Below are 27127 nucleotides of genomic sequence, written 5' to 3'. Positions count from 1 at the left end.
TCGCTCTCGGAGTGATGAAGCCAGCTCAGAGCTGGGCATTATTAGGAGGCCAGGATAACACCCCTAAACTCAGTAATCATTCGGTTTACGCACAGACGCTGTGACTGTATACTAGTGTAAAATTGTTGTCACGTCCTTGTCTCTCCTCCTGTTGAAAGACACTGATTGTTAGAATAAAATAAATTGCATTTGAGCCTCTGGGTAATCTTAACATGCTCCCAGTCCCCATAAAATCCTAGTGCAGTTATTTCTTTGGGAAATAATTCCCTCCTTAACATCCCTATTTTACTGTCCTCTTAAAGACGTTGCACATAGATCCCCTGTGTTCCTTTTTAGCGGTATTGTTGTGCTTGTTGAATGGATATTTTATAAAACAGCACGGCCTGTGGCTTCAGAATAGTGCATCACGAAAGCAGTCAGCACGGGCATCTCCACTTTACCAAGTGAGAATCCAGCCCGTGTGGACACTATCCCAGATAAGATGCTTCTGGGACATTTAGTGGAGTAAGAAGACAAGAAAAATTAAGTACAGATCCAATGTGTACTTTTGCCTGAGAGTGACACAGGCTGGTCTGACTGTGGGGAAACCACCTGGCAGGATACAGTCTGCAGTCCTGACACAGATCTGCTGACTGCTGGGGAGTGTGGGCTGCCAGGACGCGCAGGCTGAATCCCGGTGTGACATGTTATTTGTCAAAGAGGTTCTGGTGTGTCTGCTTTGTGCCAGAGGGCTGCTCAGAAATCCAGTTCAGAGTGAGAAAGAGTGAGTGTCATGCGATCAGTATGATAAAGTTAATGGCATTCAGGAGTTTGGCCTTGCGGTGAACAGGGTTGGTGTTCAAGGACAACCACTAACTTCTTGTTCTGTAGAAATGGCACGGTCACCTCTCTGGGCGTCACCGTCCCTTTCCTCCTCTGGTTCAGTGACCTGCGCTGTGGTTTTCCTGATTTAAAGGGAGAACTTAACTTGCTGAAGCTCGGATATCCTTTGTTCCATGTTTTGTGCTTGTAGGGGTTTCCTATCTTACTAAATTGGGTTTCTTGACTGCACTTAATTCAATGCTAGGAAGTAATCTGTGAGAGATGACTGTTCAGGGAATCGGTAGTTTTGCATCTGTTTGCCCTACTTTAGAGAAACGCACATCCCTGATTCCTTTATATTTTTCCCAGTGGTCCAGAAGTTCAGCTTTGACTCCTTCTTTGTGCTGGCAGTGGGAGCACAGCCTGTTGTTTGTCTGTGTCCAGTTTCTATCCAGGCTGTGGTCACTGGACAGTGGACAAAGCCTGTCCGCTCTATGCAGCCAGGTCTGCTAGTGTTCAGTTTCTGTGGCCAGGCTATGGTCACTGAGCCTGTCTTCTCACTGGTTCTGTATTTTGTCATTCTGCCCTTCAGATGTTGTGTGAAGGTTGTTTTTATAGCCTTGTGTTTTTTCTGGGCTTGTGTGGGATGTCTTGTTCTCAAATCCTCTTGCTGCCTGCGTCTCTGTGATGCCCTTCTTCTGCCACTCAGATCATCAAACCCAATGTAAAATTCACTGGCATTGCAAGAGATACTGCTAAAACATTTCTCCAACACAGTCTAATTCTCCTTACTCCCCTCAGTAAGAGCACGTTTTTTTTGTGTGTGTGCAGGCAGAGGAGGTGTGGGACTGGGGCTCAGAGCTGGGTGGTATTTAGGGGGCTTGAGGTGGTCGTACATGGCGCCAGTGGACAGGTGCTGGTCTGGGGCTCAGAGCTGGGTGGTATTTATGGGGCTTGAGGTGGTTGTACATGGCACCAGTGGACAGGTGTGGGACTGGGGCTCAGAGCTGGGTGGTATTTAGGGGGCTTGAGGTGGTTGTACATGGCACCAGTGGACAGGTGTGGGACTGGGGCTCAGAGCTGGGTGGTATTTAGGGGGCTTGAGGTGGTTGTACATGGCGCCAGTGGACAGGTGCTGGTCTGGGGCTCAGAGCTGGGTGGTATTTAGGGGGCTTGAGGTGGTTGTACATGGCGCCAGTGGACAGGTGCTGGTCTGGGGCTCAGAGCTGGGTGGTATTTAGGGGGCTTGAGGTGGTTGTACATGGTGCCAGTGGACAGGTGCTGGTCTGGGGCTCAGAGCTGGGTGGTATTTAGGGGGCTTGAGGTGGTTGTACATGGCGCCAGTGGACAGGTGCTGGTCTGGGGCTCAGAGCTGGGTGGTATTTATGGGGCTTGAGGTGGTTGTACATGGCGCCAGTGGACAGGTGCTGGTCTAAACGCCTGGGTTGCCTTTTCTAACCCCGTCTTCCTGTTTCTCTCCACAGCTGATGCTCCGCACCGACTGAACCTGTTCTATTTGGCCAACGATGTCATCCAGAACTGCAAGCGCAAGAATGCCATCGTGTACCGCTCCACCTTCGCTGAGGTCCTCCCTGAGGCCGCCCTGCTGGTCAAGTGAGTGCACTGCGCCCGCTCTGCTCCTGGGACCTAGAGTCCCTGTCTGGGACTGAAGTACAACTCAGTTCTTAGGTCACTCATTCCTTAATCTCTCTCTTCACACCCTGAGATTGATTGGGTTTAAGACTCTGACTCCGTTTGTCTTGTTGGGTGATCTAGACAGTAATATAAGGACACTAAGTCCAGCTCCTCTGTATCTTCACATGAACACTCCTTCATCATCATCAGAGCTGGAGAGTCACTGTACAGACACTCAGTCCAGCTCCTCTGTATCTTCACATGAACACTCCTTCATCATCATCAGAGCTGTAGAGTAACTGTACAGACACTCAGTCCAGCTCCTCTGTATCTTCACATGAACACTCCTTCATCATCATCAGAGCTGTAGATTCACTGTACAGACACTCAGTCCAGCTCCTCTGTATCTTCACATGAACACTCCTTCATCATCATCAGAGCTGTAGAGTCACTGTACAGACACTCAGTCCAGCTCCTCTGTATCTTCTTGTCAAAACTGCATGCTCCGATTACGAGAGCTGCATTGTCTAAGTCGGCGAGTGTTCCCTCGCAGGGACGCCAAGGTGCGGAAGTCTGTGGAGCGGATCTTCTCCATCTGGGAGGAGCGGAACGTGTATCCCGAGGAGCTGATCACGGAGCTGAAGACCAGTCTGGTCAAGAAGGAGCCTGCTGGTAAGAGATACCAGAGTAGGGTTTGTGTTGTAGAGAGAGACGTTTAACACCTCTGGACAGGTGTGTGCTACAGGGTGCTCCAGAAGCACTTGTCCTGTTGTGCTGTAGCCCTTGTGCGGGTGAGACCACCGGGAACATGTCCAACTGAATAATGACAGTGCCCACTGTAGGGTGTTGATGCCCTCTGTCCCCTGGAGGGCACCAGGCTACACACTGCCATTGTGGGTCTGCCCACCCCTATTGTGCATTTGTACTTGCTGTGCACCATAGTTAGCCGTGAGGGCACGCTGCACGGGTACTGCTAAACGGGGCCTGTCCTGGTCAATGCTAGCAGCTGGGACCCTAAGGGCACCCAAGTTGCTATGGCAAGTGACACCAGTGGACCTGTAGGTGGCGCTCTTGCTTCTGGAACACGGTTTCATACAGTTTTGGTCTACACAGATACAGCAGTACACACACCTTTGTAAAGCAGTGCCCCCTCGTATTGGTGTTAAGCAGCCTTGCCCTTGGCCTCTCCTTGAGTGCTTGGGCAAGCAGCTGAGCTAGAAGTGTCACATCTCCAGGACAGCTTGTATTTTGTGTTTTCTTCTCATTTAAAATGAGTTTTTCCTGAACTAGTTTCAGCTCCAGTGAACCCCAAGTCGGCCCTGAAATCGAAGATAGTGGCAGAGTTTGCGGTGAGTGACTCTCTGTAGTTTCCACCCTGGCCCCCCCCGCCTCTCGCCCCCGGCCTGGCACTTGACTGTCTCTCTCCCGCCTGCCTGTCCGCCCCGCAGCCTCAGGCATTCATCGAGCAGCTGTCGGCCTACCAGCGCTCGGTGGAGGAGGTGGAGCTGAAGGAGAAGCAGCTGTCGGCGCTCAGGGTCGACGTCTGCAGCACTGAAACGCTGAAGCGCCTCAAAGGTCAGAGCGGGGTTCGTGGACCCCCCTTCCTCCTGCTCCTCCTCTTCACACTTGACTCCTCTCTCTGTCTCCTCCTCCTCTTCTCAACACTGGACTCCTCTATCTTTCTTCTCCTTCTCCTCCTTCTCCTCTCCTCAACACTGGACTCCTCTCTCTGTCTCCTCCTTCTCTTCACACTGTACTCTCTCTTTCTTCTCCTCCTCCTCTTCTCCTCAACACTGGACTCCTCTCTCTTTCTCCTCCTCCTCCTCTCCTCAACACTGGACTCCTCTCTCTTTCTCCTCCTCCTCCTCTCCTCAACACTGGACTCCTCTCTATTCCTTCTCCTCCTCCTCCTCTCCTCAACACTGGACTCCTCTCTCTTCCTCCTCCTCCTGCTCCTCTCCTCAACACTGGACTCCTCTCTCTTCCTCCTCCTCCTGCTCCTCTCCACACTGGACGCACTCCATGTTTCCGTTAACCCCCCCTGGCCAGCTGTCCTCTTCGGTGTGTCCGTCTGTCTTGCTCGCCGGCTCACCCCCCTCCTCCCCCGCTCTGCGCAGACAAGGCCGGTGGGAAGAAGTTCTCCAAGGACTTCGAGGACGGCAACGCGAAGCTGGAGGAGTTCGTCTCCTTCCTGGAGACCCAGGTGTGCAGTGGCCCCAAGCTGATCGACGCGCTGGAGAACGCCGACGTCTTCTACGAGATGCAGTACAAGGAGGTCAAGATCGTCGCCAATGTGAGTCTGGGGCTGGGACCCGGGTGACCTCTTGCAGCTTTACAGGGGTTTTCCAGTAGCTGGGGGGCCTTGTGGGATGTTATGGAAAGAAACAGGTTTTCTTGGCATGTAGGTTTAATTCCGAATCTTTACAGAACCGCACTCGGTTCTCCTAGAGAGCTCAGGCTGAGAGTCACTCCCATCCTGTAGCTGGATCGGGCTCGTACTCGGGGTTTATAAGGGCACCTGCAGAAGGACGGGCTCTGCGCAGGCGAGGTGCAGGGAGGCCGCCAGCGCAGGGCCGTGGACTTGGCTCGGGTTCGCAGACGTGCTCTGTCCTGTTCACGTCCCTCTGGGACAGCTCCGGGGCCGATCGCGCCGCAGAGCGCGAGGGAGCTGTCCCAGGGGGCCGGGGACGATCGCGCCGCAGAGCGCGAGGGAGCTGTCCCAGAGGGCCGGGGACGATCGCGCCGCAGAGCGCGAGGGAGCTGTCCCAGGGGGCCGGGGACGATCGCGCCGCAGAGCGCGAGGGAGCTGTCCCAGGGGGCCGGGGACGATCGCGCCGCAGAGCGCGAGGGAGCTGTCCCAGAGGGCCGGGGACGATTGCGCCGCAGAGCGCGAGGGAGCTGTCCCAGAGGGCCGGGACGATCGCGCTGCAGAGCGCGCGGGAGCTGTCCCAGTCCTGCTGGTTCTCAGCGTGGCCAGAGTTCCCCGGCTCCAGCCCCACTCCTGAGCGGCGGGTCGGATTTTGTCCCCCCCCAGGCCTACAAGACGTTTGCGAACCGCGTGAACAACCTGAAGAGGAAGCTGGACGTGCTGAAGGCGTCGCTGCCCGACCCCGAGGACTCGCCCATCCCCTCGCCCAGCGAGGACGCGCCCTCCCCCACGGGCTCGGAGTCCCCCTTCCACGGCATGGGGCGCGCCGAGGGGGACCCCGACATCGACGGGCAGGCCATGGACGAGCCGGAGGGGGGCGCCAGCCCCCTGTCGTCCGCCAGCCCCCCCACCCACAGCGCGGACAACCGGGACGTGCAGGACATGGAGCTGTCCGAGGAGGAGGAGACGGAGAGCGCCAACATCATCGGTGGGCATGGCGGCCGCTGGCGGGCTGATTGCCGGGGTGAGAGGAAGCAGTGCGTTCGCTGGCACTACTGCCGCGTCTCTGTGTTTTGCAGTGGAGGAGAGGAGGGAGAAGCCCGCTCCTGCGGAGTCCAGTCCAGCCCCGGTCAGCCGGGCCTCTGAGGCACCCGCAGCCAAGCAGGTGACCCCCCCGGTGAGCGCTTCCCCCGCGCGGACCCCCGGCACCCCTGGGACTCCGTCCCACCCGCTCCCCGTCAACCTGGCCAACGTGGATCTGGGCAAGATCAGCTCCATCCTCAGCTCCCTCACCTCCGTGATGAAGAGCACAGGTGAGCTGCCCCCTGAGGCCGGCCGGCCTCCCTTCCTCCTCCTCCTCCTCCTCGGCAGTGTCGCCCTGCCCCTTGCGACGCCAGCTGCCCTCTCCCTCTCTCTCCCCCTCTCTCAGGTGTGAGCCCCGTGTCCAGGCCTTCCCCCGGGACCCCCGGCACGCCGACCCCCCACGGCGCAGTCCTGAAGCCCCCCCCTCCGGCCGCGGGACCCCCTGCCAACCCCCTGGCCAGCATCCTGTCCCGCGTGGACATCACGCCCGAGAGCATCCTGAGCGCCCTGTCTAAGACGCAAGGCCAGACCACCGGGCTGCAGGGTAGGCCTGTCTCCGTCTCTGCGGTCTCGGCGGGTCTGCTGAAATCCCGCGAGTCTTGCGTTTGACGACTCTTTCTCCTCCCCCCCCCCCCCCCAGGCCTGTCGTCTCTGCTGCACAGCGTGGCGGGGAACAGCTCTCACAACGCGGGGGCCGCGGGCGGGGTCCCCAACTCCGGCAAGGAACGGCCACCCCACCCCGCCGGCGCCAACCAGGCCCCCCGCGGCCACAGCGGCCCCTCGCAGAGCTCCCCCACCCCCACCCCGGCCCCCGCAGACGCCGCTGCCGCCTCCTCCTCCTCCTCCTCGTCCTCCTCCGGCCCCGCGGGCAAGAGCGCCCCCTCGGCGTCGGCCAAGCACAAGCTGCCGGCCCGGAGCGGCTACAGGAGCGCCAGGGACTCCGAGAGGGAGAGGGCGAAGGAGCGGGAGAGGGAGCCGCCTGTGCCGGCGGCCCCCACCTCCTCTTCCTCCTCCTCCTCCTCCTCTTCTCCCTCCAGCCTGGAGATGAAGATCCACAAGTTCCTGCAGGGCAACCCTGGCTTCAGCGCGCTGAACCTCAACATCCCCATCCTGGGCAGCGCGGGGGGCGGCACCGGCAGCCCCTCCCTGCCCGTCGCCCAGGGCAACAGCTGCCCGGACTTCGGGCACCTGCGGCTGCCCCCGCCCGCGGACAACGTGGACGGGACCCCGGTGCGGGACGAGAGGGGGGCCACGCCCACGCAGGACGAGATGATGGACAAGCCCGCGGGCGTGGAGACCATGTCCCTCCTGTCCAAGATCCTGAGCCCCGGGTCGTCGTCCACCCCCGGCAGCAGCACGCGCTCCCCGCTGTCCGCGGCCGCCCCCGGGAATCCTGGGAGGGCCGGCACCGTCTGCTCCTCGTCGGGCTCTTCCGCGCCCGCCGCCCTGCCCCCCCCCTCCTCCTCCTCCTCCTCCTCCTCCTCCTACAAGGCGTTCGGCCAGGGGGGGCGCGACCTGTCTCCGACCGCGTACCGGGGGGGCGACTCCTGGGAGAAGCCGGACTTTTCCGAAGCCCTGCCCGCGGCAGGATCGTTCTATCCCCGCGACGCCTCGGGATTCGGGGAGGCGGAAGACGAGTACCCCGGCTTTGGGGGCCCCCCCACCTCGGCCCTCTTCAACCTGGACAAGAAGCCGGCCAAGTCCATCCTGAAGTCCTCAGCGGGCGGAGGCGGGAGGGCGCCGGAGGACCACAGGCGGAAGAGCGGGGTCTCCTCCTCCTCCTCCTCCTCGGCGGCTGTGTCGGCGGCCGCCAGCTCCCCGCACGCCGCCCCCGCCGACTCGCTCACCGCAGCGCCCCACAAGCCCAGGGAGCGGACGAAGGAGGGGTACCCCTTCGGCGAAGGGGGCGGGGCGGCGCAGCCGAACGCGCGGGCGGGGGCCAGGGGCCCGGACGCGAAGCAGCCCCCTTCCCCGGCGCCCGCCCCCCCTCCCGCCGCCGGCACGGAGCTCAAGGCGCTGCCGAAGGGGGAGCGCGAGGCGGAGAGGGACCCGGAGGCGCCGCCGGCCGAGGGGGAGCACTACCACCGCATCGAGACGCTGGTGTCGTCCGCCTCCGCGGAGCTGCGGCCCGACGGGGAAGGGGGGGCCAGGGGCGCCCCCATCCAGACGCTGGGCTACAGCAACCGGCGCGTGTCCGGCGAGAGGATCCAGACCGTGGAGTCCATCCGCGTCATCGGGAAGGGGGTGCGGGGCCACAGCCACCCCCGCGAGTCCGCCCCGCCCGGCAGAGGAGGGCCAGCCACCTGGTACGAGGCCCCGGGAGACCCCTACCGGGACGGGCACGCCCTGGCCCACCCTCACCCCCACTCTCACTCCCAGATGCCCCTCTCGGCCCCCCCTAGCCAGCCGCCGCCCCCCTCGGAGTTGCCGGGCCTGGGCAGCCCCGTGGGGCCCCTGCCGCCCCAGCTGCTGCCTCACCCGCCCTCCTCCGCCCCCCCCGGCGTCCCGGGGCAGTTCCCCTTCGAGGATCGGCCGCTCCTGCCGTACCCCGACCTGCCCCCGCCCCCCGCCGCCTTCTTCAACTCCCACCCCCCGCCCCCCCCGCCGCCCATCCCGCAGCCCCCGCCCCCGCCCCGGGACTTCGTCATGGCGATGCCCCCCCAGGCCCCCGGCGGGCCTCCCTCGGCCGTGCTGGTGGGGGGGGTCATGGTGCCGGTCGACCGCGTGCTGCCCCCCTTCCCGCCGCGGGGGGAGGGCGGGGGGCCGGCGGCCAACAGCACCGGCGGCGGCGGCGGCGGAGGCAGCAGTGCCAGCGTCCCCCCCGCCCCCGGGGTGCCGTTCCCTCCCCAGCACCGCCACCCGCCCCCCTCCCCTGCCCAGGAGGGCCCCCCCAGCGTTCCCCCTCTCCTGCCCCCTTCCCAGCACCCCCGCCCCGGGACCGTGAAGGAGCATTTCGCCCCCCGGCCCCCCCTGCACCACCCCGGCGCCCCCGGGCCGCCCCCGCCTCTCCTGGGACGGATGAGAGAGGCGCCCAGCCCGCCGCCCCCCTCCACTTCCTCTTCCTCCTCCTCCTCCTCCTCCTCCATCCCCGCCCAGCCCCCCTCGCCGACGCGGGCCGCGGCCCCCAGCCTGCCCCCCCGCTCCCCGATCGAGCCCCCAGGGCAGCAGCAGCAGCAGCAGCCGCAGGGCCCGCCCCCCAACCCCCCGCCCTGCTCCTCCCCCTCCCCCTCCCCCCAGCCCCCCCGCGGCCACCCTGGCCCCCCCCGCCTCTCGCCCCCGGCCTCCAAGCCCCTCGCCCGCCTGGCGCCGCCCGCCCCCCCCGCCGCGCCCCAGAGACCGTTCTTCCGCGGGCCGCGGCCCGACTTCCAGCCCCGCCACTACCGCCCACCCCCGCCCCACTTCCACGACCGGGACCCCTCCTTCCGCGGCAAGAGGCCCTACCCGGCCTTCGGGGGGCCGGGGGGCGGGGGCGGGGGCAACCCCTTTTTTGTCCCCAAGCGGCCTTTCCTGCCGCCCCGCTACTGAGCCGGACCCGCGGACCCGCGGACCTGCCCCGCCGGTGTGCATGAGCCCCTGAACCTGTACATAAGCTCACATTCTCTAGTTTTTAAAGCCAATTATGATTAATCTGCTCTGTGTCCGAGTGAATCGCTGTACAGCACAGGACGAGGTGCCCTCCCTCCCTCCCGGCCTGCCCGCCTGCCCGCCCCCCCCCCCCCCTCCCCCTCGCTCTCCGGGGGGGGCCGGACCAAACCGGCGCTTCGTGTCGCGCCCCGAGTCCGCCGCCCCCTGCCCCTGACCTCCTGGGGGACGCCTCCGTCTTCGGCGCCCTGCCTCGGGCGGGCAGCCCCCGGGGAACACGCGGAGAGGTAGATGGTGGGGGCGGGGGGGCGGGAAGGATGTGAACGACAGACGCCCGCAGAAGAAATTAAAAAAAAAAAATAACAACGAGCAAGAGAAGGCGGCTCTTTCATTTTCCTGGTTTTCCTCCTCCTTCCTCTGTGTGTGTGCGCCCGTGCGCGCGTCTGTGTGTGTGTGTGGTACAAATGGGATGGGGGGAGTCTGGGAGGGGGAATTTCCTGTCTGTAGGTCAAGGGGGTCTATCCGTGTCGCCGTGTCCAGCCGTATAGCAGCTGTAAGCTCGAACCCTGGGCCGCTGCTGCTGGGGCCAGGGAGTAGAGGTGACCTGTTGGGGCTGGTCATGACTGATTGGTTCAATTAAGCAATTAAGGGCGGGGCCCCAGCTCCCGTCACTGTGAGGTGGTAATCCTCATGGGGCAGGCTTCTCCTCCTGCTGTGCCTGTGTCTCCACTGCTGCGTGGGCACGTGGAGGCACAGAGGCACAAGGACGGGCACTGCCAGCCATCACCAGCCTGCAGAGGTGGTGTATGCAGTCTGGTTTTCTCTCCCTGTGGGCTCGGAGCTCTTGCTGACTTAAATGAACCAGTTAGTCTGACTCTGGCTGGTCCGACTCGCCCCCGTTTCCAGTGTCTGTGAAGCAGGGGGGAGGCCACAGCCCCCCACCCCCTTTAACAGCTTGTTCGCTCTGATTTAGCAACTAACCACAGGCTTTCAGCACAGCCGGCTGGTGTGATCAACTGGGGTCCCCGAACCCCCAGAGTTCAGGGTGATTACACTGGACAACAGACTGAATGAGGCTCCAGGTTTTGCCACCAGTTGCAAGGCACCGGAGCTCCACGTCTGGATCCAGTTGGATTTCTGTGTCTCCTTAGGTTCATTAGGGAAGATTGTTACACTGATCATCCAGTAAGGCTGAACTAGACCAGTTCATCTTCTCCCCAGACTGCAGCCTCTGACAGGCCAGGGAGAGACACGGAAAACCTGCTGGATTCTGGACCCTGAGGTCCTGTGATGGGAACCTCTGTATTAGAGGCTCCCGGGCTGTCCTTTTGAATACGTTTGCACATTGCAGTGCACTTACAAGAGTGCAAATTAAACTGTTTCAGCTTCAGCAATGCAGTTTGGAATAGCCTGCATTGAATCAGACAGCCGTGCACTGGTAGACGTGACTGTTCTGTAAAACCTGGAGTGGATCAGACGGCTGTGCACTGGTAGACTGTTCTGTAAAACCTGGAGTGGATCAGACGGCTGTGCACTGGTAGACTGTTCTGTAAAACCTGGAGTGGATCAGACGGCTGTGCACTGGTAGACTGTTCTGTAAAACCTGGAGTGGATCAGACGGCTGTGCACTGGTAGACTTCTGTAAAACCTGGAGTGGATCAGACGGCTGTGCACTGGTAGACTGTTCTGTAAAACCTGGAGTGGATCAGATGGCTGTTTTCCTTGGCGAGTGTGTGTAAGTCTGGGGGAGGGAGGGGCTCCAATTTGAATGTTCTTCAAAACTGTTAGATTGTGTGAAATGAGTTCCCCTTTTCTCAATGTACCTTTTTAAAAAATATACTTTTCAGTTGCTCTCGACTGTTTAGTTTCATGATTATTTTTTTTTTCCCCCCCAAGATTAAAACTGGGAAACTTGAGTCATCTTAAGAATTTGTTTCCTGCAGAGTCTTAATTTTCTTCCTAGCAGATTTTACACTTTGCTCTTTAGAGGTTGCATCCCAACTTTGACTCCCACTCTGATCACCGAGATGTGTGCAGCTGTATATCTGTAGATTGTGACCAATTGTTACTTGTCTGTTCCTTTGCAGTGAGGCATTCTAATTGTTGTGACGTGGTATTAATTATAATGAATTATCCATGAAATAGCCAAGCAGGTATAAAGCCCCTGTGCCTCTGTGGGGCTGTAGTACTGGTAGTGGTGCCAGTTGTCTGAGCAGAGGCACTAGGACCGCGGACGGCAGGCTGGGCACACACAGGCCAGCCGACACACGCAGAGGGACGGAGGGAGTCTTCTCTTTCACGTGGAGCTGTATTGACATTAATAAAATCAGTTTCAAACAAAAGGAAGGCACTTTATTTACAGGCATAATCTGGGTCATGTTGCTGTCATTATGGTTTTTATGCAGTAGCCTGGGGGGTGTAAGGGTACAGGGTGAGTATAGGTCCAGTCCAGACTGAGCTGGGTTCTATTGTGTCCCTGCAGGCCAGAGATCACTGGACCAGTCTGGGTCACACTGTAAACCTACAGTCCAGAGATCACTGGTCCTGTCTGGGCCGGGTCACACTGTAACCCTACAGTTCAGAGATCACTGGTCCAGTCTGGGTCGGGTCATACTGTAACCCTACAGTTCAGAGATCACTGGTCCAGTCTGGGTCGGGTCATACTGTAACCCTACAGTCCAGAGATCACTGGTCCTGTCTGCCCCGGGTCATACTCTGACCCTACAGTCCAGAGATCACTGGTCCAGTCTGTGTCGAGTCATACTCTGACCCTACAGTCCAGAGATCACTGGTCCAGTCTGTGTCGGGTCATACTCTGACCCTACAGTCCAGAGATCACTGGTCCTGTCTGCCCCGGGTCATACTCTGACCCTACAGTCCAGAGATCACTGGTCCAGTCTGTGTCGAGTCATACTCTGACCCTACAGTCCAGAGATCACTGGTCCAGTCTGTGTCGGGTCATACTCTGACCCTACAGTCCAGAGATCACTGGTCCTGTCTGCCCCGAGTCATACTCTGACCCTACAGTCCAGAGGTCACTGGTCCTGTCTAGGTCATATTGTAACCTTACAGTCCAGAGATCACTGGTCCAGTCTTGGTCGGGTCATACTCTGACCCTACAGCCCAGAGCTCGCCGGTCCAGTCTGGGTCGGGTCAGATTATAACCCTACAGTCCAGAGCTGTCGGACTGTTTGTGAAGGTAACTCAGAACTGTGGTTCAGTTGGGTTCAGCGTAGTCTTTAAAGAGGAGAGCCAAGCAGGTGTTGTTGATCACACTTCAGCACTCGAGCCTTCCCTCATCTCCGTGACGGCGGGGGGGGTCGAGCTTGATGGGAATACAGTCTTCTTTTGCTTGTGTCCTGTGGGTCCTGGGTGTGATCGCAGCCCTCGGCCTGCCACTGAGGCCAGGCAGTGCTCTCGCATGCCAGCAGGACGGAGTTCCCCGAATGGCTGCCTTTGGCTTTTTGCCTGGACGTCAAAGTAAAACACCAGTGTTTGAGAGGAGCAGTGGCATTATGCATGCCTGCCTGCTGTCGTCCTCGGTGTCCGCAGAGCCCGAGTCTCCAGCGGCGTCTTGCATTCTGGGACTGAAAGCCCTTCAGCCCTCCCGAGCAAACAGACCTGTTCTTGCCAGGCGCTGGGCAGTCAGTGTTGACTGACGATATATTTCCCTTCCTGGTTGGTTTCACAAGCATTCGCATCCCAGGGCATGTGCTCTGCTCAGGAAATCACTGTAAGCACAGGAAGCAGAAAGTGTCTGGAGAGGAACATCAGCTCCTCTCTGGTGTCCCCGAGGTCCTGCAGCAGCCCAGTCTGCTTTCTCCCAGGACTGAGTGATTCCTTATCAGTCTGAGAGTGGCAACACTGATTGTACCTATCGGTCATGCTAATAAAGCACATTGAATTGAATTGAGAGAGAGCGAGCTGGGAGTGATTCCTGACTGATCAGTCTGAGAGAGCTGGGAGTGATTCCTGACTGCTCAGTGTGAGAGTGAGAGAGCTGGGAGTGATTCCTGACTGCTCAGTGTGAGAGTGAGAGAGCTGGGAGTGATTCCTGACTGATCAGTCTGAGAGGGAGCTGAGAGTGATTCCTGACTGCTCAGTCTGAGAGAGCTGGGAGTGATTCCTGACTGCTCAGTGTGAGAGAGAGGGAGCTGAGAGTGATTCCTGACTGATCAGTCTGAGAGGGAGCTGAGAGTGATTCCTGACTGCTCAGTCTGAGAGAGCTGGGAGTGATTCCTGACTGATCAGTCTGAGAGAGAGCTGGGAGTGATTCCTGACTGCTCAGTGTGAGAGTGAGAGAGCTGGGAGTGATTCCTGACTGCTCAGTGTGAGAGAGAGGGAGCTGAGAGTGATTCCTGACTGATCAGTCTGAGAGAGAGAGAGCTGGGAGTGATTCCTGACTGATCAGTCAGAGAGAGAGGGAGCTGAGAGTGATTCCTGACTGCTCAGTGTGAGAGTGAGAGAGCTGGGAGTGATTCTTGACTGATCAGTCTGAGAGAGAGGGAGCTGAGAGTGATTCCTGACTGATCAGTCTGAGAGAGAGAGAGCTGGGAGTGATTCCTGACTGATCAGTCAGAGAGAGAGGGAGCTGAGAGTGATTCCTGACTGCTCAGTGAGAGAGCTGGGAGTGATTCCTGACTGATCAGTCAGAGAGAGAGGGAGCTGAGAGTGATTCCTGACTGATCAGTGTGAGAGAGAGAGAGCTGGGAGTGATTCCTGATTGATCAGTCTGAGAGAGAGCTGGGAGTGATTCCTGACTGATCAGTGTGAGAGAGAGAGCTGGGAGTGATTCCTGACTGCTCAGTGTGAGAGTGAGAGAGCTGGGAGTGATTCCTGACTGATCGGACTGAGAGTGAGAGAGCTGGGAGTGATTCCTGACTGATCAGTCTGAGAGCGTGAGAGCTGGGAGTGATTCCTGACTGATCAGTGTGAGAGAGAGAGAGCTGGGAGTGATTCCTGATTGATCAGTCTGAGAGAGCTGGGAGTAATTCCTGACTGATCAGTGTGAGAGAGAGAGCTGGGAGTGATTCCTGACTGATCAGTGTGAGAGTGAGAGAGCTGGGAGTGATTCCTGACTGATCAGTGTGAGAGTGAGAGAGCTGGGAGTGATTCCTGACTGATCAGTGTGAGAGTGAGAGAGCTGGGAGTGATTCCTGATTGATCAGTCTGAGAGAGCTGGGAGTGATTCCTGATTGATCAGTGTGAGAGAGAGAGCTGGGAGTGATTCCTGACTGATCAGTGTGAGAGTGAGAGAGCTGGGAGTGATTCCTGACTGATCAGTGTGAGAGTGAGAGAGCTGGGAGTGATTCCTGACTGATCAGTGTGAGAGTGAGAGAGCTGGGAGTGATTCCTGACTGATCAGTGAGAGAGCTGGGAGTGATTCCTGATTGATCAGTCTGAGAGTGAGAGAGATGGGAGTGATTCCTGATTGATCAGTCTGAGAGAGAGAGAGATGGGAGTGATTCCTGACTGATCAGTCTGAGAGTGAGAGCTGGGAGTGATTCCTGACTGCTCAGTCTGAGAGAGAGAGGGCTGGGAGTGATTCCTGATTGTTCAGTCTGAGGGAGAGAGAGCTGGGAGTGATTCCTGATTGATCAGTGTGAGAGTGAGAGAGCTGGGAGTGATTCCTGACTGATCAGTCTGAGGGAGACAGAGCTGGGAGTGATTCCTGACTGATCAGTCTGAGGGAGACAGAGCTGGGAGTGATTCCTGATTGATCAGTCTGAGAGAGTGAGAGCTGGGAGTGATTCCTGACTGATCAGTGTGAGAGAGCTGGGAGTGATTCCTGATTGATCAGTCTGAGAGAGAGAGCTGGGAGTGAATCCTGATGGATCAGTCCAAGAAAGCTCAAAATGACTGGATTTCTTAAGCTATTCTATTTCTAAATTGGGCCAATAGGCTCATTGAAGGGCTGTGATGTTTTATCTTCAAACCTTCGACTACTGAGGAGTTCCAGAGATCTGGAATCCCCGAAGATGTATATATATCATAATAATTGTCTACGGTCTGACAGCTGGCCTGCTCAGTGCTGATTGCAGTCAGGTTGTAGCCTGCACCAGGGGAGAGTTGTCCCGATGAGCTCAGCTTCGCCCAGCCTGTTGTGAACGCAAGGTTTCACATCTGTGAGCGGGTGGGCCAGGGCCTCATGAGCTGGCTGCTGCAGACAGGCTCTGAATGCGAGTGTCCCGAGCGATATCCTCCCGGTGTGAATCTTGTTCGTGAATGTGACAGTGGAGTACCGAGCTGGGGCAAGCTGGGGGCCGCCTGTACTGGTATGCTGCTGTGACAATGGGGTCTGGTCCTGTCCCATAAGCCAGAGCAGGCCTGTGACAAGCTTTCTGGAATCGCCTGGTCATTCAGTAACACAGAAAGACCGTGGAGTGGCCTGGACTGATTCACCGTGGGCTCTTGTTCCTGCGACACCGAAAGACCGTGGAGTGGCCTGGACTGATTCACCGTGGGCTCTTGTTCAGCGACACAGAAAGACCGTGGAGTGGCCTGGACTGATTCACCGTGGGCTCTTGTTCAGCGACACAGAAAGACCGTGGAGTGGCCTGGACTGATTCACCGTGGGCTCTTGTTCAGCGACACAGAAAGGCCGTGGAGTGGCCTGGACTGATTCACCGTGGGCTCTTGTTCAGCGACACAGAAAGGCCGTGGAGTAGCCTGGACAGATTCACCGTGGGCTCTTGTTCAGCGACACCGAAAGACCGTGGAGTGGCCTGGACTGATGCACTCGCTCGGTGAGCTGTGTATCTTGGGGAGCAGATTCTTCACAGTCTTCAGAAGTATACCACGTATCAGAAGGAACGTGCACGTCTGTTTGTAGAATACGGACTGTGGATTAAACTGACTACTTGTGACGGGCCGCTCGGTCACCTCTGGCGAAGACGGAGACCGAGGAAGGGGCAGGGAGCCAGTGAAGAGGCCCTGACGGGCAGGAGCAGGTCTCCGTCCGCCGTTCCTGAAGGCAGCCAGCTCGTGCGGCGTGACCGATCAAGTCCGGGGATCCTCCGGTGGGCTCATCCCAAAGGGACAGCAATCCGGCAGGGCCCCTGGAGTCCCGGGACAAGGGGGTGCTTGGATCTAGGAGGGGAGCAGGATGGAGCCGACAGACCCCTGATGGCCAGGCATTCCGGTGACCCCCCGCTGATGAGCATCGCCCATGTGTGGCTGTTTTCCTGGGAGCCGGGGGGCCTGGACTGTGGCTCGGGAAGAGTGCAGGTGTCGCCCGCAGGGGGCGCTCCTGGAGCAGGAAGAGTGACACCGATCAGCGTCACGAGGAGGTTTACACAACGCAGAGAGTCTTCGCCATCTAGTGAGAACCAGCAGCTGGGGAACTGGTTCAGCCCTTGAACCTGCAGCTGGGGAACTGGTTCCGCCCGTGAACCAGCAGCTGGGGAACTGGTTCCGCCCGTGAACCAGCAGCTGGGGAACTGGTTCAGCCCGTGAACCAGCAGCTGGGGAACTGGTTCCGCCCTTGAACCTGCAGCTGGGGAACTGGTTCAGCCCCTTGAACCTGCAGCTGTGGAACTGGTTCACCTGATTTCTGGGTACGCCCCCCGTGTCACGCTGTCCTTGCTGTCAGTTTCCATGATGGCAGATGCACTGTCTCAGATGGGGGTGCACTGTAGTGTGCACTACTTGATAAAGGGGGTACACTAAATCACTTGAACAAAGGTGTGCTTTAGAGCACATCAGTTTAAAAGGGGGTGCACTGTACTTTGCTTGAAAAATGGAGTACACTATAGAGAAAGAGAACGTCCCTTGAAAAGGGGGTGCACTTGTACTTAAAAAACTGGGTATGTTGTAGAGTACCTCACTTGAGAAAGGGGTACAATATATTACTTCACTTAAAAAGGAGGTGTGTTGTAGAGTTGAAAAATGGGGTATTCTGTATTTTGCTTGAAAAAGGGGTACAGTGTAGAGTACCTCACTTGACAAATGGGGTACAGTGTAAAGTACTTGAAAAGGGGGGTACACTAGAGTACTTCACTTGAAAAAGGGATCCGCTGTACTTTGCTTGAAAAACGGGGCACGCTGTGGAGCATATCGGTTGAGAAATGGGGTACACTAGATTATGTCACTTGAAAAGGGGGTGTGTTGTAGAGAAAAGGGGGGCAGGCTGTAGACTTCTTCGCTTGAAAAAGTGGGTACACCGTGGAGTGCATCGCTTGAGAAAGGGGGGTACACTGGAGAGTACGTCACTTAAAAATGTCGAGTATATTACTGGAAAATGGGGTTTTCTGTAGTGGAAAGGGGGGTACACTGGAGGGTACGTCACTTGAAAACGGGGTGCCCTATGCAGCCCGATAAGGGACACCCCCGTGTTTCTCCTCGGCGCTCCCTCCAGCTCCCTTAAACTAAACAGCGTTTCAATCGGCCGCTGAGAGCGATGAGCCAGCGGTGTCGCCGAGGAAGGCCGGTAAACCGGGCGCTCCGTTCTAAGAACGAGCAGATATTATTGTCCCCCGAGGGAAGGACACCCAGCGCTCCTGAACATTCAAACAGAATGCAAACAAAAGAGAAGAAAAGAAAAACATTGCACATTATTCTATTACAAAAAAGGAGAAAAACATCGCACAACTCTATGGCACATGTACAGTGTAACACAGAACAACATGTCACATTTAGAGCACATCACCAGACATCTCGCACTCGAGTGGGTTGTAAGAGTCAAACTGTGTTCATCCCTGACATTTGCACTGACAGCTCTAATGGACAGCGGAGCACAGGGCTGTTTGTATCTGTTTGACTCACCTCTGGGAGCCCTAAAGCGTTTGCCAGAAGGAAGAAGTTGATACTCAGAGTCGAGGATGTGGGAAGGATCTGATATCATTTTTCCTGCGTGTTTGATTATGGATTTTTCAAAGGTTTTCTGCAGGGAGGGGTGCTGTTTCACTCCCATGACTTTTAAAGCTGTCTGGACTGAACCCTGAAAATCTTGTTTTTTTTACTTCGTTAAAACGGTCCAGTTGCACGCGTGTTGGACCGCGAGCTCTGAGCTCTGGGGACCCGGGTTCCCGGGAGTGGGTCGGTGCCGAGGTGGCGTGGCGTGGGTGGAGACGCCCCCGCCAGCGGGTGTCGGACTCGAGCCCCTGGACCCGCTTGGTCCCGGTGTTTTCACACCGTTCGCTGCGTTTCAAAGCTCGGTACGCAGGGTCCGGGAGGGGGCGGTGCGTGAGAAGCCGGTTCCACGCACGACCGCGACTCAGGGGCGACAAAGTGGCCACAGAGTGGCGCCGCTGCCGCACCAGATAGCGCGCGGGGGGCGGGGGGTGTTGCAAGGGTACACAGCCACGCGTGTTCTGTCGGGTGTGGGCGAGGGGCCGTGCTCCCCGTGGTTCTGCCTGCGCTTGGACCTTCCACGGCTCGGCTCTTCCCACGCGTGGGCCAAGTAACTTCACATGCGCCGTGCGCAGCGCTGTCGCCAGCAAAGTTCACCCCTAGAGTACGAACACTACACAAATCGGGTTGTCCGCCTTTTCTGAAACGAGTAAAACGGAATGCAATTTCATTTTTCCTCGAAAACGCGTGTTTTTCAAATCTGCGTTTGCAGTCGAAACTGCGCATCCTTCTCTCGGCTTCTCCGGCTTGTAATGCAGCGGTGCGTTCTTTGACTGCGCAGATTCCTGCCCAGCGCCGAGGTCTGATTGGGTAAGAGGACTGGTTCGCACCGCCCATCGCCCTTCAACCAATCGGTGGCCAGAACTGCACAGCTCTAGCAGGGCAGGGCGTTCTGTTTGTGTTTGCTCGCTGTCTGAGTGGCCTTCCTGAAAGTGGCACCGCCCACCTTTTCCTCTTTTTGCTCTCGGCCAATCAGCGTTTTTTTGAGGGGTTTCCGGTGTCATGGTGGCGCAGATGGTGCGAGAGTGACTTGTGCTGTAGGGACAGAAGCTCGGCGAGAGGCCATGTGCGACAGAAGTGCGATGCCTTTATGACGGAGCTTAGATCGCGATGTTGTCTGCTGTGTTAAAAGCGATCCCCTCCGTGACCGTAGCCCCTGTCGCTCGACAGAGGCGATATTGCCGGGTGCTGCAGGTAGGCTAATAAAATACACATTAATTACTTAAGACACAAAACTCCTTCCACAGCAGTCTGATCCATTCCAGGTTCTGCAGTAGCTGCGTACGCCTGGCCAAGCGCCAGAAAGCCTGGCATGGATCAGACTGCTGTGCGCTGGGAGTCTGACTGACAGCACTGTAAAACCTGGAGTGGATCAGACTGCTGTGCACTGGGAGTCTGACTGACAGCACTGTAAAACCTGGAGTGGATCAGACTGCTGTGCACTGGGAGTCTGACTGACAGCTCTGCACTAGCAGTAATGATGATATTGATGGCGGCTCTGTTTGTCGTGTGTGACGGGAGGAGGTTGTGAAACCCAGGCAGATGGGGAGGGGTGTCTGTGGGGCTCCAGTGTGTCAGGCTGTGTTTCCATGAGTGTTCCTGGTGAGTCTAATAGTGCTCCTCTCTGTTGTGTCCACCTCTCTCTCCCCTGCTCTGTCCTCCTCTCTCCTGTGGTCTCCCTGTCCCTGTCCAGGGGCAGTTGTCCCAGTCCGTGTCGGAGAGCCTGCGTGTCTTTGACGCCCTGCTAGAGAGGCAGAGTGCCCGCCAGGCAGCGAGGGCGGCGAGGGCGCGACCTCTGCGGGTCACTCTTCCTGATGGGGTGACGCTGGAGGGCAAGGCCGGGGTGACCCGACCACTGGACATCGCCCGACAGGCCCGGTACAGCACAGCGCCAACCCGCCCGCTGTGGTGTCTCTCTCTACAGTGTGCAGATACCAAACACACTCTTATCACTGTATCAGATTGTCAGTGTCAGTGCGCTGTGTGTTCAGTGGTCACTCTGTGGTCATTAGGGTTTATTAGTAGAGTGTGTGATTACAGTGTGTTCAGTGTGTCAAGGTGCACTGTGTGTGTTCAGTGGTCACTCTGTGGTCATTAGGGTTTATTGGTAGAGTGTGTGATTACAGTGTGTGCAGTGTGTGTTCAGTGGTCACTCTGTGGTCATTAGGGTTTATTAGTAGAGTGTGTGATTACAGTGTGTTCAGTGTGTCAAGGTGCACTGTGTGTGTTCAGTGGTCACTCTGTGGTCATTAGGGTTTATTGGTAGAGTGTGTGATTACAGTGTGTGCAGTGTGTGTTCAGTGGTCACTCTGTGGTCATTAGGGTTTATTGGTAGAGTGTGTGATTACAGTGTGTGCAGTGTGTGTTCAGTGGTCACTCTGTGGTCATTAGGGTTTATTGGTAGAGTGTGTGATTACAGTGTGTGCAGTGTGTGTTCAGTGGTCACTCTGTGGTCATTAGGGTTTATTGGTAGAGTTTTTTGATTATGCTGTGCTGTTACAGGTGTGAGACTGACCCTCCTATAGTGGCGCGGGTCAGTGGGCAGCTGTGGGATCTGGAGCGCCCCCTGGAGGCTGACTGTGACCTGCAGTTCCTGGGTTTCAACAGCACAGAGGGGAAGGAGGTGCTGTCTCTTCAATGTCAATGCCATTCTGTCTGCAGTACTCTCTGTGTTCAGTCTGTCGTGTGTTCACTGTCAGTGTGCAGTGTGTTCAGTCTGTCGTGTGTTCACTGTCAGTGTGCAGTGTGTTCAGTCTGTCATGTGTTCACTGTCAGTGTGCAGTGTGCTCTGTGTTCAGACTCTGGTTCTCTCTCAGGTGTTCTGGTGCTCCAGTGCCAGTGTGTGCAGTGTGCTCTGTGTTCAGTGTGTTTAGTGTGTTCAGACTCTGGTTCTCTCTCAGGTGTTCTGGTGCTCCAGTGCCAGTGTGCTGGGAGGGGTGTTGATCTCGGAGTGGGGCGGCGCTCTGTGTCGACTGGGCAGCACAGAGTCGGGCTTCTACAGTGACGTCCATCTGGACCAACGGTCAGTCACCTCCTCCTCTCTCTTGTGGAGTAGCACAGTGGACAGTGTGCTCGTGTCCAGTCCTCTGTAGAGCGGCGCAGTGGACAGTGTGCTCGTGTCCAGTCCTCTGTACAGTGGCGCAGTGGACAGTGTGCTCGTGTCCAGTCCTCTGTAGAGTGGCGCAGTGGACAGTGAGCTCGTGTCCAGTCCTCTGTAGAGCGGCGCAGTGGACAGTGAGCTCGTGTCCAGTCCTCTGTAGAGCGGCGCAGTGGACAGTGTGCCTGTGTCCAGTCCTCTGTACAGTGGCGCAGTGGACAGTGTGCTCCTGTCCTCTCTCTCTCCAGCTCTCTCTCAGGCAGTGACCTCTCCTCTATAGAGAAGGGCTGCAGACGCATTGTCTCCCAGAAGGTGCCATTTATCAGACTGGAGGTCAGCCAGGATGAGCTGAGGGAGCTGTTCAAGGTACTGGACTTCACTCCCTGTCCTTCTGTTGGAAATCTGTGGCTTCCATCCAGGGCAGATGGATTGGATTCAATAGCCTCTCTGTGGCCATCAAAGCTGGCTGCTTCTCCATGACGTCACCTCCAGGTGGCGCCATTGTCCTGGTTTTGATCAATAATCTTTCTTCTGGTAATTGCAGTAGAAACTTTATGAACTCCTTGATGTGCTTAAACACAGCATCATGAGTGTATTCTATAAAAAATGCCTGATGACTGAAAGAGTCCCTGACTCAGCCATCTTATTGAAGACATTTGCAGTCTTATTTGTTTGGAAGGTTCTGCTGATAGATCTTAATTGATTGATTGGTTTCCTTTATTGTGGAATCGAGACTTCAGAACCCCCATTCATCTCATTTGAAGAAGAGCGACACAGTGGGAAAGACTTTTATTAACCACACACACGTGCTGTCAGTGCTTTTACAGCCTCTGGATGGTGCCAGAGCCTATGTTCTGTCCATCTCTTTTACAGCACAACAAGTTTGTGATGGAGACAATAGAGACACAGGCAGCTGGGCCCACAGCTACAGTCTACAGGTCAGAGATGCTGCTGTTCAGTACAAGTGGACAGATCAGAGACACCACGGGTCAGCACTGGGGACAGGAGGCTCTGTGCTCTGTGTGTGTCTGTGTGCAGGTGTGGCAGTCTGGTGACTCTGTGCTGTGTGTGTGTGCAGGTGTGGCAGTCTGGTGACTCTGTGCTCTGTGTGTGTGCAGGTGTGGCAGTCTGGTGACTCTGTGCTCTGTGTGTGCAGGTGTGGCAGTCTGGTGACTCTGTGCTGTGTGTGTGTGCAGGTGTGGCAGTCTGGTGACTCTGTGCTGTGTGTGTGCAGGTGTGGCAGTCTGGTGACTCTGTGCTGTGTGTGTGTGCAGGTGTGGCAGTCTGGTGACTCTGTGCTCTGTGTGCAGGTGTGGCAGTCTGGTGACTCTGTGCTGTGTCTGTGTGCAGGTGTGGCAGTCTGGTGACTCTGTGCTCTGGTCCTCACGTCACAAACACAAGCAGACTGAAGGTCCTGCAGCTCCTCCAGGTCAGTTTCACTACAACTCTCTTTCTCTTTTCCAACCTCTTTTCCTGTTTCTCTCTCAGTGCAGTGTTAATGTACTGGAGTGTCCAGTCAGTGTGTCTGTATGAACCCCTCTCTCTCAGTGCAGTGTTAATGTACTGGAGTGTCCAGTCAGTCAGTGTGTCTGTATGAACCTCTCTCTCTCTCAGTGCAGTGTTAATGTACTGGAGTGTCCAGTCAGTGTGTCTGTATGAACCCCTCTCTCTCAGTGCAGTGTTAATGTACTGGAGTGTCCAGTCAGTCAGTGTGTCTGTATGAACCCCTCTCTCTCAGTGCAGTGTTAATGTACTGGAGTGTCCAGTCAGTCAGTGTGTCTGTATGAACCCCTCTCTCTCAGTGCAGTGTTAATGTACTGGAGTGTCCAGTCAGTCAGTGTGTCTGTATGAACCCCTCTCTCTCAGTGCAGTGTTAATGTACTGGAGTGTCCAGTCAGTCAGTGTGTCTGTATGAACCCCTCTCTCTCAGTGCAGTGTTAATGTACTGGAGTGTCCAGTCAGTCAGTGTGTCTGTATGAACCCCTCTCTCTCAGTGCAGTGTTAATGTACTGGAGTGTCCAGTCAGTGTGTCTGTATGAACCCCTCTCTCTCAGTGCAGTGTTAATGTACTGGAGTGTCCAGTCAGTGTGTCTGTATGAACCCCTCTCTCTCAGTGCAGTGTTAATGTACTGGAGTGTCCAGTCAGTCAGTGTGTCTGTATGAACCCCTCTCTCTCTCAGGTGTCGACAGTGGATTGGGGGGGGGCAGATGGTCAGAGGGTCCACAGGGTGTCAGGCGTATCCTTCCCAGGGGAGGAGCAGCTGAAGAAGTGGGAGAGAGACCAGGAGGAGGCCAGGAGACGAGACCACCGCCGAATTGGGAAGGTGAGGTGGGCAGTGAGGTGAGGTGGAGAGCAGGGCCAGTGACTGAGAATCTCTGGTTGTGTCTGTGTTTTTCTGATCGTGTGTCTTGTCTGACTGCAGGATCAGGAGCTGTTCTTCTTCCATGATGTCAGTCCAGGCAGCTGCTTCTTCCTGCCCAAGGGGGCACATATCTACAACACCCTGACTGACTTCATCAAGGTACAGCACAGTCTACAACACCCTGACTGACTTCATCAAGGTACAGCACAGTCTACAACACCCTGACTGACTTCATCAAGGTACAGCACAGTCTACAACACCCTGACTGACTTCATCAAGGTACAGCACAATCTACAACACCCTGACTGACTTCATATAGGTACAGCACAATCTACAACACCCTGACTGACTTCATCAAGGTACAGCACAGTCTACAACACCCTGACTGACTTCATCAAGGTACGGCACAGTCTACAACACCCTGACTGATTCATCAAGGTACAGCACAGTGTACAACACCCTGACTGACTTCATCAAGGTACAGCACAGTCTACAACACCCTGACTGATTCATCAAGGTACAGCACAGTCTACAACACCCTGACTGACTTCATCAAGGTACAGCACAGTCTACAACACCCTGACTGACTTCATCAAGGTACAGCTCGGTGAACAACACCCTGACTGACTTCGTCAAGGTACAGCACAATCTACAACACCCTGACTGACTTCATCAAGGTACAGCACAGTCTACAACACCCTGACTGACTTCGTCAAGGTACAGCTCGGTGTACAGTAGTGCTGTACAGTATAATTGTATTACTTGCCTACAGCTGCAGTTGAACCCAGAGCAGTGCTGCTGTACAGCCAGTTCTCCATCTCTTTCAGAGTGAGTACTGCCGGAGGGGCTTCTCGGAGGTGGTGACGCCCACAGTGTTCAGCGCTCGCTTGTGGCAGCGTTCAGGACATTGGGAGCACTACAGCGAAAACATGTTCACATTCAAGAGCGAGAGAGACACCTTCGCACTGAAGCCCATGAACTGTCCTGCTCACTGGTGAGAGAGAAGAGCGAGGCTGAGAGACATGGAAGAGAGGGACGGGGGACAGGGAGAGAGAGAGGGACAGGGGACAGGGAGAGAGAGAGGGACAGGGCACACAGGGACAGGGGACAGGGAGCAAGAGGGGGGACTGGGGACAGGGATACAGAGAGGGGACAGGGGACACAGAGAGAGGGGAGAGGAGACACAGGGAGAGAGGGACAGAGGATACAGAGAGGGGAGAGGGGACAGGGAGAGAGAGAGGGACAGGGGACACAGGGACAGGGGACAGGGAGCAAGAGAGGGGACTGGGGACAGGGATACAGAGAGGGGACAGGGGACACAGAGAGAGGGGAGAGGAGACACAGGGAGAGAGGGACAGGGGATACAGAGAGGGGAGAGGGGACAGGGATAGAGAGGGGGACAGGGGACACAGGGAGAGGGGAGAGGGGACACAGGGACAGGGGACAGGGAGCAAGAGAGGGGACAGGGGACAGGGAGCAAGAGAGGGGACAGGGGACACAGAGAGAGGGGAGAGGAGACACAGGGAGAGAGGGACAGGGGATACAGAGAGGGGAGAGGGGACAGGGAGAGAGAGAGGGACAGATGGCAGGGAGAAGGACAGGGACAGGGGACAGTGAAAGTCCGTGAGGAGCAGGCTCTGGGGTCAGTTCAGATGTCACTCTCTGCCTCTCAGCCTGATGTTCGACCAGCGCCCACGCTCCTGGAGGGAACTTCCTCTGCGCTGGGCTGATTTTGGGGCGCTGCACAGGAACGAGGTGTCGGGATCCCTCACCGGTCTGACCCGAGTCCGCCGTTTCGTGCAGGATGATGCCCACATCTTCTGCACCCCAGAGCAGGTATTTGGGGTTCTGAGAACACTGGGGAGCATTTCTATGTCTTGCTGTTAATACACACTCTATCTCAGTGTGTCTGTATGAACCCCTCTCTCTCTCAGTGCAGTGTTAATGTACTGGAGTGTCCAGTCAGTCAGTGTGTCTGTATGAACCCCTCTCTCTCAGTGCAGTGTTAATGTACTGGAGTGTCCAGTCAGTCAGTGTGTCTGTATGAACCCCTCTCTCTCAGTGCAGTGTTCATGTACTGGAGTGTCCAGTCAGTCAGTGTGTCTGTATGAACCCCTCTCTCTCAGTGCAGTGTTCATGTACTGGAGTGTCCAGTCAGTCAGTGTGTCTGTATGAACCCCTCTCTCTCAGTGCAGTGTTAATGTACTGGAGTGTCCAGTCAGTGTGTCTGTATGAACCCCTCTCTCTCAGTGCAGTGTTAATGTACTGGAGTGTCCAGTCAGTCAGTGTGTCTGTATGAACCCCTCTCTCTCAGTGCAGTGTTAATGTACTGGAGTGTCCAGTCAGTGTGTCTGTATGAACCCCTCTCTCTCAGTGCAGTGTTAATGTACTGGAGTGTCCAGTCAGTCAGTGTGTCTTTATGAACCCCTCTCTCTCAGTGCAGTGTTAATGTACTGGAGTGTCCAGTCAGTCAGTGTGTCTGTATGAACCCCTCTCTCTCAGTGCAGTGTTAATGTACTGGAGTGTCCAGTCAGTGTGTCTGTATGAACCCCTCTCTCTCAGTGCAGTGTTAATGTACTGGAGTGTCCAGTCAGTCAGTGTGTCTGTATGAACCCCTCTCTCTCAGTGCAGTGTTAATGTACTGGAGTGTCCAGTCAGTGTGTCTGTATGAACCCCTCTCTCTCAGTGCAGTGTTAATGTACTGGAGTGTCTGTATGAACCCCTCTCTCTCTCAGCTGGAGGGGGAGATCAGCGCGTGTCTCCAGTTCCTCCACAGTGTCTACAGTGTGTTTGGATTCTCCTACCGCCTGCTGCTGTCCACCCGGCCCTCTCCCTGCCTGGGGGACCCTGCGCTCTGGGACACTGCTGAGGGGGTGAGAGCGAGGGAGGGGGGCAGGGGGCAGTGACAGGAGGATTGAGGGGGGACAGGGGGATTGAGGGGGTACTGGGCAGGAGGATTGGAGGGGGGACAGGAGGATTGAGGGGGTACTGGGCAGGAGGATTGGAGGGGGGACAGGAGGATTGAGGGGGTACTGGGCAGGAGGATTGAGGGGGGACAGGAGGATTGAGGGGGTACTGGGCAGGAGGATTGAGGGGGGCAGGGACAGGGGGATTGAGGGGGTACTGGGCTGGAGGATTGAGGGGGTACTGGGCAGGAGGATTGAGGGGGGACAGGGACAGGGGGATTGAGGGGGGGCAGGGGAGCTGTGAGTGGGGTTTGAACTGGAAGCTGCAGGCCTGACTCTCTCTCTCTCCCTGATCGATGCAGCAGCTGCAGAAGAGCCTGGAGCAGTTCGGCCATCCCTGGGAGCTGAGCCCTGGGGACGGCGCCTTCTACGGCCCCAAGGT

At 56.8% G+C, this 27127-nt stretch overlaps 3 protein-coding genes across 3 annotated transcripts in view; all 3 read left to right on the top strand.

Annotated features, from left to right (window-relative positions):
• rprd2a (regulation of nuclear pre-mRNA domain containing 2a) overlaps positions 1–20168 on the top strand; it is a 30511-nt gene extending 10343 nt beyond the window's left edge. The window contains exons 3-12 of the mRNA XM_069185466.1: positions 2286–2415; positions 2990–3108; positions 3727–3785; positions 3885–4011; positions 4554–4729; positions 5471–5792; positions 5884–6117; positions 6234–6431; positions 6528–8193; positions 20013–20168. Of these exons, the coding sequence (XP_069041567.1) occupies positions 2286–2415; positions 2990–3108; positions 3727–3785; positions 3885–4011; positions 4554–4729; positions 5471–5792; positions 5884–6117; positions 6234–6431; positions 6528–8193; positions 20013–20067 (3086 nt within the window). The 3' untranslated portion in view covers positions 20068–20168. The remainder of the gene's footprint in view (positions 1–2285; positions 2416–2989; positions 3109–3726; positions 3786–3884; positions 4012–4553; positions 4730–5470; positions 5793–5883; positions 6118–6233; positions 6432–6527; positions 8194–20012) is intronic.
• LOC138225396 (uncharacterized) lies at positions 8267–11006 on the top strand. The gene has a single exon (XM_069185514.1). The coding sequence runs from the start codon at positions 8267–8269 to the stop codon at positions 9410–9412; it is 1146 nt and encodes a 381-aa protein (XP_069041615.1). The 3' UTR covers positions 9413–11006.
• A 636-nt stretch (positions 20169–20804) lies between the features above and the next one.
• Positions 20805–27125, top strand: LOC138225407 (threonine--tRNA ligase 1, cytoplasmic-like; the record flags this gene model as incomplete). Its single annotated transcript, XM_069185525.1, is given in 11 exon segments — positions 20805–20942; positions 21220–21341; positions 21665–21782; positions 22244–22404; positions 22767–22845; positions 23597–23740; positions 23840–23938; positions 24607–24773; positions 25453–25615; positions 26515–26652; positions 27048–27125. Coding segments are annotated over 11 exon segments (1407 nt in total), but the record flags the coding sequence as incomplete, so codon positions are not given.
• Positions 27126–27127: the final 2 nt, after the last annotated feature.

Source organism: Lepisosteus oculatus, chromosome 27 (genome assembly GCF_040954835.1).
Source record: "Lepisosteus oculatus isolate fLepOcu1 chromosome 27, fLepOcu1.hap2, whole genome shotgun sequence".
Classification (NCBI taxonomy): domain Eukaryota; kingdom Metazoa; phylum Chordata; class Actinopteri; order Semionotiformes; family Lepisosteidae; genus Lepisosteus; species Lepisosteus oculatus.
This window is presented reverse-complemented; position numbering and strand designations above follow the sequence as displayed.

Bases quoted from the DNA above. Each gene is read 5' to 3' on its own strand.
- LOC138225396 (XM_069185514.1), top strand. From the start codon at position 8,267: ATGCCCCTCTCGGCCCCCCCTAGCCAGCCGCCGCCCCCCTCGGAGTTG.